The sequence below is a fragment of the Antrostomus carolinensis genome, unplaced genomic scaffold, assembly GCF_000700745.2.
Source record: "Antrostomus carolinensis isolate BGI_N321 unplaced genomic scaffold, ASM70074v2 scaffold23470, whole genome shotgun sequence".
NCBI lineage: Eukaryota > Metazoa > Chordata > Aves > Caprimulgiformes > Caprimulgidae > Antrostomus > Antrostomus carolinensis.
This window is the reverse complement of record NW_010289393.1, coordinates 3,926-16,411: the sequence shown is the minus strand read 5'-3', so window position 1 is coordinate 16,411 and position 12,486 is coordinate 3,926. Positions and strand designations below refer to the sequence as shown.

At 35.9% G+C, this 12,486-nt stretch overlaps 1 protein-coding gene across 1 annotated transcript; it reads right to left on the bottom strand.

Annotated features, from left to right (window-relative positions):
- Window positions 1-1,364: 1,364 nt before the first annotated feature.
- LOC104526775 (general transcription factor IIH subunit 2) lies at window positions 1,365-12,425 on the bottom strand. The gene is made up of 15 exons (XM_010170327.1): window positions 12,370-12,425; window positions 12,204-12,281; window positions 11,454-11,490; window positions 10,737-10,823; window positions 10,014-10,064; window positions 9,485-9,539; window positions 8,573-8,678; window positions 7,456-7,546; window positions 7,207-7,294; window positions 6,526-6,633; window positions 5,254-5,317; window positions 4,301-4,404; window positions 2,239-2,341; window positions 1,911-1,950; window positions 1,365-1,484 (listed from the first exon to the last, which is right to left on the bottom strand). Exons 1-15 carry the CDS (start codon window positions 12,423-12,425, stop codon window positions 1,365-1,367), a joined length of 1,188 nt encoding a protein of 395 aa, XP_010168629.1.
- Window positions 12,426-12,486: the final 61 nt, after the last annotated feature.

Genomic DNA, 12,486 nt, shown 5'->3' with positions numbered 1-12,486 from the left:
CACAGTAGAAAAAGTACTGAAGGAGCTATGTTAACAATAGAGAATTTGTGTATTTAAAGATCTTCAAATCAAAACTGCCTCTGAAAACTGAAAAGCAGCATGTATTTTTTATATGTGGTGAGCGTGAAAAACAGGGAACTAACTTAATATAGGGGTTTATTTTTGTTTGTTTGCACTTTTAAGATTCAGTGGCTATGTTAGATTATTGCTGTTCCTGATCTGACAACAAAGCTCACAACTTAAAAAAATTAAGTCAGATACATCAGCATCAGCAACTGAGTTACCCTGGATGTATTACAAACGTCACAAGATGACTTCAGAAAACCAGATGTGATGTACTGCTTTAGATGCTGCACATCACAACCTCCTCCTACTGAGGTGCAGCATGTTACATTCTCACAAGTTCCAACTGCAATCACACTTTGTGCAGACACTATAAAGTGGCAAGAGTGTCTTGCATTTGTCTCAATTTTCATTCTTCAATGTTCAGATAAGGACACATGCTTCCCCTTCTCCCCCCACCTTATTGTCTGTTGCTTTGGGGCTTTAGCCAAGGCGAGACGACGATGTGCAGTTCTGCTAATTCGGTCTAGTGTTGGGATCAAAATAGCGTCACTGTCTTCAATACTGGGTCCATCAAACAGTAGTTTCTATAAACTCAGCTGTTACACCTTTGCAAATTTATTACCTTTCAGTAACCTTAGACTCTTACAAGAAAGTGAAACTTAAATCACGCTACAGATGCAGCAGTAATAGAATTCAATTTAGTTTCAGGTGTACCACTAAAACTCAAACCATGTTTTCAGCACACTTGTAACAGCTGTGTTGGAGTTGCCTTACTGAAGGCCAAGGTGAATAGCCACAATACTTGAAATTAGTGCTTTGAAATGTCCTCCAACTAATTGCTAGGAAAGACCTTTGTTAAATTCTTACAAAAAATAGTTTTATCTACAGAATTCCATCATCCACCAAAACTAAGAGCTTACAACATGGAAATACAAAATATATTTTCAGGGCTTTTTTTTCAACAAATAATGAAACAACCATATTATCATACAAACCAGTTTTATCATTTTCACATTTACAAATATACATGTTACTCACAATAACATCCAGAAAAAGCCAGAGCTTTTCAGACAAGAAAAAAGAAAATAAATCAGATATAGATAATTCAGGAATATATTAACAGTAACAAAATCATTAATAGATTAGGTAAAAGTTAAAGTTTGCTCCCAAGCCAGTGTTCATCCTTCTGTCATCATCTAGGTCCTTCTTGTTTTGAGGTGCCTCAGTGAAAGCTATGGCTGAATAAACATAATAGACTTACGCAGGAACAGTGTAGATGCAACAATTTCTACAGAGAATCATACAGATATGGGAGCAGGCTGCTCGTGAATACAGCCAGGACAGCAGTGAAGAGAATCGTGAACAAACAAATCGCATTCCACGCAAAATGCATTCTGACACACTTTACAAATGTAAACCTGTGCGGAAAAGATAGAAAAACATGTCAGACTACTTAGGAAAACAATTATCACTGTCACACCACTACATTAGGGCAACAGTTGTGTCATCAAGACAGTGTAAACAGACTAAATATATTGCTCATATCACAGAAAGCCAACTGAATTGAAGTTTCTAACAGAAAGTATGTCCAAAGGGCTGAGCTCAAGTCACTGTAGATGCTTTCAAATGGCTAGGAGTGAAACGTTATTTATGCAACTTTCCAGGAAATCCCTACCCAAGCTCGTTTGTAGTCTAACAGGCATGACTCTATGACAGAGAACTCTAGTTAACCCCAAGATAAACTTCCACAAATATTTTTCTGGTCTTCCAGAGACTACACTAAAGGATCACCTCCACTTCTGACACTCCTCATTGCAAATTCCAATGCAGCTCAACATACTTACATTTTGATCTTTCATTTCTCCCTGGCAGCCTTGACAATACCTAAAAGCAAAATTGTGCATTTTAACTGAAAAAAAATGTCAGGATTGTGTAAAATAGTGTTTAAAAAAAGATCTCATGCATAGTAACAATTTATGGCAATTATTTCAGCTATTCAGGTGAACACATGGGAAACCTGTTAATGGGAACTACAAATATTTCTTATTGCCTCCAAATATTCAACAGCGTCTCCAGCAGCAAAGAAGCTGCTGCCAGCTATTCTTACTTTCACAACAAAAAAAATTACAGTGTCCACAAGTACACTCATTATCACTGATATGATCTGCATACCGTTCCCCCTGATATTCTTCCACGGGAACTTCCTGAAAGGCATCCAAAGGAAACAAGTGATGGTAGGACCGAGCCAGGTGAGGTGCAGACACTAAGGTAAGACCTGCAAATAAAGAGACGTCAAAATCATTATGAGAGGACTTACTGAAAAACTTTCAGTATTAAACAAAGCAAAAAGGAGAAAAGATTTTTTTAATTACTCAGTGGTTCAGAGCTTTTAAGAATTAAAAAACATAAAATCACTTTTTCGTTGGCTCCCATAATCCAAACCTGTAATCCTTTCCAGAATTAAATCCAAATATAAAGAACAAGCAAATTCCTCGTTTTACCAATTAAAAGTCTGAATTCGGTGTTTAGGAGTACACTTACAATGCACAGTTGTAAAGTTATCAAGTTTTTCATCTCCATGCCATAAACAAAATGCAACCATTGATTCTGATTGAATCTAAATGCACAACTTCTCTTTGGCAACGATGGTTCTGCCATTTCACATCCCCAGTTAAAATGGTGCCGCACTACAAAGCTCTACTGCAGCCTGCTATAATGCTGAAGCCATGCCACAGCCCTGTTTCAGCTAACACGGGTCTGCTTGTTTTGGCTGGGACAGAGTTAATTTTCTTCACAGTAGCTGGTATGGGGCTGTGTTTTGGATTTGTGCTGAAAACAGTGTTGATAACACAGGAATGTTTTAGTTATTGTTGAGCAGTGCTTACACAGCATCAAGGCCTTTTCTGCTTCTCACACCATTCCACCAACAAGAAGGCTGGGGGTGCACAAGGAGTTGGTAGGGGACACTGCTGAGGCAGCTGACCCCAACTGACCAAAGGGATATTCCAGACCATATGATGTGCTCTGCAATAAAAGCTGGGGGAAGAACGTGGAAGGGGGAGGACGTTCAGAGTTAGGGCATCTGTTTTCTCAAGTAACCATTACAATGATGAAGCGCTGCTTTCCTGGAGATGGCTGCTGATGGGAAGTAGTGAATGATTTCCTTACTTTGCTTGGTTTATGTGCATGGCTATTCCTTTACCTATTAAACTGTCTTTATCTCAACTCATAAGTTTTCTCACTTTTACCCTCCCCATTCTCTCCCCGATCCCACCACAAGGGATGGAGTGAGTGGCTGTGTGGGGTTCAGCTGCCAGCTGAGGTTAAACCGTGACAACAGGCTAGTGTTAGCTGGGACATGGGCTGGCTGAAACATCTTCATCACTCACTCACATGCAGTGTAAACTTCCAAGCTGTTGCTCTCCTGACTGCTAGTGCTGTGGAGAATCTGTTGCTGATACACAGGATTTCTCCAGTTACACTATTACCTTGCTGAAACAAAACTCATGCTGATATGAAAACCTTGACATGAAACTACAACAAGGTGACCCCATACCATAATTATTTAATCCTCTTGACAAATACATGCATCTTGATAATACTTTAGTCATACGCCTGTAGAAGCTAATAGGAAGACTGCTGTTGCTCACACAACATTAATACTATAAAAAATGCTAATCCTCCCTCCTGCCCTCATTAATAGGGGCTCCGGACAGGCATCATTGGTTGCACAGTCCATTAACACTTGCAAGACCAAAAGGCTTCCATTTACAACTGTATAGCCTTTCATTTGTTACTGTGCAGCCTGCCCTCGGGTTCAACTTTGAAACCTTTCATCCACACAGTGCCAGAGGTGAGGGGATAATTCTGTCCTTTTGCTCCACAGCACTCCTTATCTTCACGGCCTTGCACTGAGGAGTCTGAAATACCAGTGTGCCTGTTAAATCAGGATTCTTGAGGAAATAATTACCATTCATTTGTGAATTACCCTTCTTCCCTGCTTTGCTTTAGGGCTTTTAGTTTATAACTTTATACTAGAGAATATGATACAGCTTTACTGTTACAGATATAGTCCTAAAAGTCCCTTGTACAAGCTGACATCCCAGGACACAGGAATGTAGGCTTTTTAAAGCAGAGCTGGCTTTTAATTCCTAAGTATAGTTTAATTTTTCTACCCCTTAACTCTCTTACCACTAACTCATAATTAATCCATTCACCTTTTCTTGCTACTCACCACAGATTTTGCATTCCACAGGAAGTTCACAGTATTTAGCTCTGCACTGAGGACAGAAATATCCACCCAGCGTAAGACCTGGCTCGCTGTTGTTTTCCAATTGCCTAGAGCAGAGAGAGACAATTTAATACCAAAGAGGTAACACCATAACACTACATAACTACAAACACTCCATAATTCTCACAACAAACAGTTTAACAAGTAGCTTCTATGCAATGTGGATGGAAGTGCTAGAAAATAACTGAAAGGGTGAGATATCAGTAACCACATTTTCCCACAAAAACAGAAGGAAGAACAAATTTTCTCACATACAGGAGCCAATATAAATTTAAAAAATTAAGTTATGAAAGATAACAGCATTAGTACTTCTACTTACACAAATATTCTTTATTGACTTTAAGATGCATATTAGCACTTATTCTTTCAAACAGCAGACACTGTTTCCTTACTCCTCTATAATCCCTGAAAACTATGATTCTTTCATTGAGAAGAGCACTGGTAAATTAATCAAATGAGGCCTCTATTTTAAACTTCCCTTTAAAGTCACAGTAAACAGATAAAAAATACTTTATTCCAAATAATACCCTCAATTTTCATCATTATCTTTAGAATGATAAAAATACTTGAATCAAGAAAAGCAAGTAAAAATGGTAGTGATTACTTTTAATACCTTGTAGCACCCTTGTGTTCTAATCAATGCACAACACAACTAGAAGTCATTTACTACCTTAAAAAAATATTAAATGTAAATCTTAAACAGCATATTTAACAGACAACTATGGCCAAATAATGGATGTGCAAATGACAATAAAAATTCTTCTGAGAAGTCACAAGACACTACTTTTTTTTTCACATTATTTTGCAACATTTTCACTGAAAAGCAGCTTTTCTAAATATGACTAATTATAACTGAATTCTAATCAGCTCATTGAATTCTAATCAGCTCTACTTACGCCATGCTAAAGGATGGCTTTGCATCTTGATCAGATAGAGAAGCAATAGTATGCTGAGGAAAACCTGAAGAGAAAAACATCCGATATTACCAATTTTAAACATACAAGTAATCTTTCAGTTTCTTAATTCAATGGAGAAGCTCAAAGATGATTCTAAACATTAAGGTCTATCTCTTTTTTTGTTTGTTATTACAGAAGAAGTAATACACTTACTAGGTATCAAATTCTTTCTATACCTTTCCATATGGAGGTCTACACCTACATCCACCAATAAACCCCTCACTGTAATTTCCCCCAACTGAAAAAGTCTTTTTCATAGACTTCATATTAACTGAAGCTCACTGGAACCCTTTTTGAAGAACAGCTAAAAAGAAAACGATGTGCAATGGCAGGAAAGTAGAAACAGCACCACATGAATGTTTACTTTAACAGCAGTTTGTAAGTAAGGGGAAAATATTTTTATATGCAGACACCAAGCATATATTCACCTTCCAAGAGCAGTATATGATAGATGACACTATAGCACTTTATGGATGCTGTAACAGATACCATCCTTTCTACCGCTTATTTTTTACAGCTCATGTCAAGTGGGTAGTTAATTTTCCTGACTGCTGCTCCAGCTGCACCTATAACAAGTAAATCTCTTCAGTATGTAAATCTACACATGAAAATACATACATTCTTATCTGTGAAAAGGGGTGGATGAAAGGGAGAAATCTATGCCTTAATTCATGGCATTAGAGTTCCTATTCTGGTTTAACTCCAGGCTTAAATTTATTGAGAAACACACCAGGAGAAAAGGTACCCAAACCATTTGTTGAAAGAACACCACAAAAGTGCTGCTAACAAACATGCACTACATGGTCAAACAGATGGCTGATACAGTCAATTAAACTTATAATAGGTGCCTTCTGCAGGGACAAAAAAAGAGGGAGAAACAAAATATAGTTTTTCATTCCTCATTTTTAAGCATCATATTTAAACCAATTACCGTACAAGCAATATAATTTCACCTCATTGTTTCTAGATGCATGTCAGTAATGTGTCTTATTTAATTCTAAACTTTATTTAAAAGCTGACTACTTTGCAGAAACAACATCAAGAAAATTGATATTTATTTAGCAAAATAAAAGTTACAACAAAAAAACAATTGTACAATGTCTTTATTATGCTTCTAACCATTTGTGTGGCTTTAGCCTAGAAGAGCAAACAAAGAAAAAGACACAAGATCCACAAATCTTGTTCTAGGACTTTAACAAAACTATATCCTACCCATTCGAATAAGTGAGCACTCAGAACTCGAACTGGCAGGTGGAGGACTAACATGATGCAGCAGCAGCTCCTTATAATGACTTTCATCTAAAATAACATGGTATGTTCCTGTCATGAAGAAAGAAATGCCTTACTCGCAGATTATGAGCAGGTAAGATATACAAACATATTCTCCAAATGACAGAAAACTACTTAGGTAAAAAAAAAAAAATTAAAAAATTAGCCAACCCTGTTCCTAAAAAAAAAAAAAAAAGGTAGTTAAAGCTACTGAAAATGACAAGTTTTAAAATTAGTAACACCAGAAAGTTTAATTATATACAGAGGCCCATAGCTTTTTCTCCAACATTACACTGCAGTAATGATATTGCAAGAGTTACCACTATAGTAACTGAAATTAACATGTTATATTAATTCAATTTCACATCATACAGATTTGTGTGTGGAACATGAGGTTTAAAAAGAGGTAATTCTTCTCTCTAGAGATGCAGCTACCAGTTGATAATAATTTCACAAAATTCTGTGTATTCTGTATATTTGGGAAACCTTTAAATCTCCTGCCAGCACAACAGAATATTCATCCTTAAATATCAAAATGCATTAATGAATATATGACAAATTAGTTACTTAATTTTGACTTTGAACTTGTGTTAGTAGTGTAACTACAGAACTTCAGATACATACCACCAGTTTCTCGGGCAAGTACTGTACAAACTCGAACTTCAGCACTTAGGCCAATGACAGATACTCTGATCTTAACGGCTTTTAAACACTTCAAATGGAAAAAGAAAGCACACTCAAATTAATATGCAGAACAGAAAACAGTAAAAAAGTTCAAAGTTTTAAATTAAAATTAATTGTCAATGACATTGCAACTGTTTCCAGCCTAATAGCTTGGATGTTCAATGTAGCAGTCAAACTTAACTTCTGTACCTTAATCAGATCATAGATGTTGGCTGGATCACATGTCGTCAGACTGCTGAAGACTACCAAAACCTCTCTGCTTGTATGTCCTGGCATGTGCCTAAAGAAAGTATATAGTTAATTTACTTCTGTAAACTCAGCTACCTGTATGCTAAAGTTTACAAGGACTTTAACATAGTAAAGTCAGAAGATTACATGATATGAAGTTCCCTACAAATTACAGAATACTGTGATAAGATCCTTCTCTCAGCACCAGAATTTAATCTTCCAAAAGCCAAACCTTTCCAGTCTTTAAAATACAGTATTTAACAGTGTAGTTGTTATCTGATTGTTTGCTCTAATGCTTAAGTTATTCCTGTACCTTAACTACTCTCACAGGTAAAATTCACCTTCAAACTAGGAACACTGCAATACGTCTTCCTGACTTCTTAAAATAAAAATCTCTGATAAGTTTATGGGTGTAAATCTACTACTTTTAACCACCATCTTTTAGTTCTTAATGGAATAACTCTCTTTCAACTAGTCATGCAAATAATTTATTACATTGACCACTGACTTTGTTCTGTCAATGTTTCTAGATAAAATTACTTGTTAAAACAGTCTTCCACAAATGTTTATCCCATCTCAATACCTCACATAACAAAAAAAGTTTTTTGAAATCTATTCCACTTGAAAATCTACCCTTCTAAAGTAGATAGATAAACTCCTACCAGGTTATTGTGATTCAATGCTGTTTCTTCTCCTGTTCCCTTTTTAACCCCTAACTCTGTCTTCTCTCTGACTTTAGTCTTCTAGTAAAAAATAATTGCAAGATCTTTCATCGCCATATTCATATACAACATAAAATCATCTACTTAATTTTAAAATAGTTGCTTTTTATAAGAAGTACACATCTAAAGAGAAGCATCTTGTGTTAATTTTTTAACTTCTGCACTACTACCATATTTAACTTCTTAACAGTTTGTATTGTAAGAGGAGATAAAGCTTAGTTTTAAAGACACAGGTCAGCACAATGCAAGATGCTACTTGTGAAAAATACTGTCTCTGCCCCTCCAGAAATTCACAATCAGATTTATGCTGGTTATGGAAAACTAAGAAAATAAAAAAACTCCAGGTATATACTAACTTTAAAGTCTGCATGGCCAAATTTAGGGAATTATACAGAGATGGCTCTCCACTGCAGTTCATATCCACTGCTTTCTTCAGAGCAGTTATGTGCTTTTTTGAGTTACCTACAAGTGAAAAAAAATTAATCTGAAATCACAAGTTAAAAGAATTTAAATATTTAAACTATATACTTAATGAAGTGTATTTGTAGAACAACAGTTTTCAAACTATGACTTATAACTCTGTATTTCTCCTTAGAAATTGACCTCCTCATCAGAATGTAGAAAACGATAAAACAAGGTATTAACAGAAAGATATTTACAAGCACTCAAACTTGTTAGAAACTTGAAGAACTCAAAAAGATTAAAAACATTGTTGTATATCATGAAGCACTCAACATGAGTGTAAGGTGTCTCACAAACTGTTTCAGTAGAAACAGTTTCTTTTTCTCTGTTCTCCTCACAGTACTGTTCAACGATTGATTGATCCTCAAATTCTTCAATAAAGTTTCTGAGGTTTTATAGGTGAATAAAGATAAAAAATTAAGACTTCATCTCTGAAGTCACATGGATTGCTAGTGACAGAAGGCAGGAACAAAAGAAATCTTGCTTCTTAACATCTGGTCAGATTTCACAGAACACAGAGATGTCATAAAATACAAAATTAACAGAGTGAGAAATTAACTATAGGGGAAACAAAATCTGGGTAAAACTTGATCATGAACAAGCATGTAATGACAATTCCAGATCAAAACAGATCAAAATAAAGACTCTGGTTTCAGGTAAGTTGCAATAACTTCTCTTCTAAATTAAAAATATTATGCTAACACAACTTAACTTTCAGCAGTATCATCTGGGTAGATTACATCAATGCAAGAGATTAAAACAAATATATATATTTTTTTTTTTTTAAAAATATACCACCTCCGTACCTGAAAGTTCTGTAATTTTTTCAGCTCTTTTATTCTTGGTTACAATTAAGCCAATCTGGAGAAAGGAAAAGAAAAAAGAAAAAAAAAAAAGAAAAAAGGGTAAAACTTTTCTTAGCAAGTTTAAAAATAAGTTGATTTATACCTCTGCTATATTTTGCTGTATGCTTCTTCATGGATCAGAATTGCTTAACTATCCAAGTTTTCATGTAACAACATCAGCACAACACTATGCATCAGTTAAGATACATTCCTGTACTTTTGCCACAAGGTACAAAAATAAATTTTCTAAAATTCTAAACACCTGAAAAAAAATTAATTAAGTCTTCTGTGTCAGAATTTACGTTTAGGAACAGTGAATAGAGGGGTTTTTATTTTCATTAATTTAATGAGAAACAAGAATTTCACCAGACTAATGAGGAAGGGATGGGAAGGAACACATCAACTGAAAAAAATTACTAGCTTGTATTAAAACTAAAACTAACTTTTAAAATAGTTTTCAGTAACTTGTTACTTGAATGGGTGTACATACCTGACTAATAGGATTTTGGTCAAAGTACTCTTCAACAAAATATTCCAATAACTATAAAGAAAAGTTAAGACTGTTAAAAACTAAATACAGTTTTATTCCACATGCATTCAGTAGGTGATATTTGCACAATATCCAGAATCGTAAAAAAAAAAAAAAAGTTGGGGAAAAAGGGGAATGAGCCCTTCCCTTCCATCCTCCTTTCACCCTAGCCCTTCCAGCCCTCTCCTTCCTCCCATGTTACCAATGCAACGTACATTTCAAAAAACTAGCTACATCTTATTTTAACCACTTCAGCTATTAAAAGTTCTACATTACTGTTGGTTCAAATGGAGGTTTAAGGTACTCCAAAAAGCACTAAAGCATTTAAAAAAACAAATAACCAAAACACAGCATTTCAATGCTTACTGTTATCAGGTTGTTCTTCCAGCCCTTATTACAGGCAACACTTCAGCTTAATTTCCACATACTTTTTATAATGTGTTTTTCCACAATATATCCTTACAAAGTGTTTTTACTGTATAGAAGTACTCATGCAAGGCAAACTAATGTCACACACATTTACTATTCAAAAACCAGGAAAATTACAGACTAGCAACAGAAACAAAGGATGAGAGAAGACATGAGGCTATGCAAGTAATATGCAAGCAAGTCCCAGGAAAGTGCCATTCTTTAACAGAAAAACTGTGGATTAATAAGAGAAAATTACATGGAGTACAGAAATACCTTCAAAGTGCAAGTAAGTCTGTTCGGTTTTAAATCTTGGTCCTCCATAGTTCTTGATCCATCAACAACCACATAAAGGTGACGCATCTGCATTATCGCCATAAGTGATAATCACTCACAGAACAGATATTTGAATAAATTGTTCATTATTCCATTTACTTGAAAAAGCAACTAGTTCCTGCCTCAAAAAGGGAAAATTCGGTACATTGAGCTATGCAATCAACAGCACTTTTCCTTCAAAAGTTTTCCACTTTTCCTTCAAAATTGAAAAAAAAAAAAAGACTATGTTGACAAATGCTCACTGTTTTTTCCCTCTCATAATAAGCTACAAAATATGCATAGCTTGCACCTTCACTTCCTCATCTGAAGACCTCAGCATTGTGTAAAGTAATGTCATTTTCAACTTATTTAAATTATGCCTATTTTTCACATGAAGAAAATCGACAGTGCAAGTGTGTGTGAGCAGACTGCTGTTGTAAAACACACCCTGATACAGCAAACACGACAAACCTTCACCTCTGAATACTCATACATCACATGCTACTCTGCCAATGAACAAAGAATGTTTTTTGGTTTTTGGTTTTTTTTTTTAAAAAAAAGTTTAGTGTAAAATGCAAACTTCGCACTCAAGCACATTAAGTTAGCAAAAGTGTACCTCAGACTGGGCATTGTTCAAGTAATTCTGAACATAAGACAAGGATTAAGACATTAACATACCATTCCAAGTCGAACTTGTCCATGGTGCTCATAGAGTCTAAAAAAAAAAAAAAAAAACAAACCAAAAAAGATTTAAGTAAGATGCAGATGAATGAATGGTTCCTAAAACAAAAGTCCTAGACTTCTGGCAAATATGAAGCAGTAGCAAATGACAGCCACTTATTTACACTGGAAAAAAACCCCAAACAAACAGATTTCATGCCTCTCAAAACAAACAAACAAGCAAAAACTATTTCTTACTATCAGGTTTAATGGCACTTTAATTTAGCTATTTTAACATAATCTGAAATAAAACAAATTTAGACTTCACCTAGCAAATTTTACAACAATTTGAAACACAAATCTGGTGCCATGATATCAAAACCCAGCTTGAAGCATCATTTGTATGTTAAAAAAATGGTGAAGGATTCTCTCTGAAACAACGCAAATTCCAGTTGCAGTGCTCTGCATGGTGTTTCATCAGACCACGACCTCCCCTCTTTAGCTAGCACGCACCTGGGGTACCCAGCCCGTATACCTTTAGTCTTAAGATTGAAGTAAAAAATAAATTTTACTATTTTTTTCTGGCACGATTAATAAACAGCAGGCAAGCAGCATGCATCTGGAGCTCTGGAAGGGTAAGGGCACAAAAATATATGGCAGGCATGCCGCCAGGCTTACTCAGTGTAGAGGACCCAGCTTCAGAATGACTTAAGTCCTTACAATTGATCTAACCAGTATCATTAGCAGGCTCGTGGCAACACGAAATACCTTTTCCTCTTTGCCTTGAAAAGAATGTCCTCGATGGTCGCTTTCAGCGATCCGGATTCATCTTCTTTAAGAATTTCCCTGGGCAAAACAGACTGTTAGTGGGCAGAGGGGGCATTTTTCTCGTCGTTCACCAAGAAGACGGCGAGGAAGGAAGAGGAAAGCCTACCATGTTCTTTCGTAGCCTCCTTCCCAGCGCTTGGTCCGTTCGGGTTCGTCATCCATCTCGGCGGCTTCGCTCTGCCGCTGCGGAGGGTAAGGGCGGCCGCCCCCCCGACCACACCGA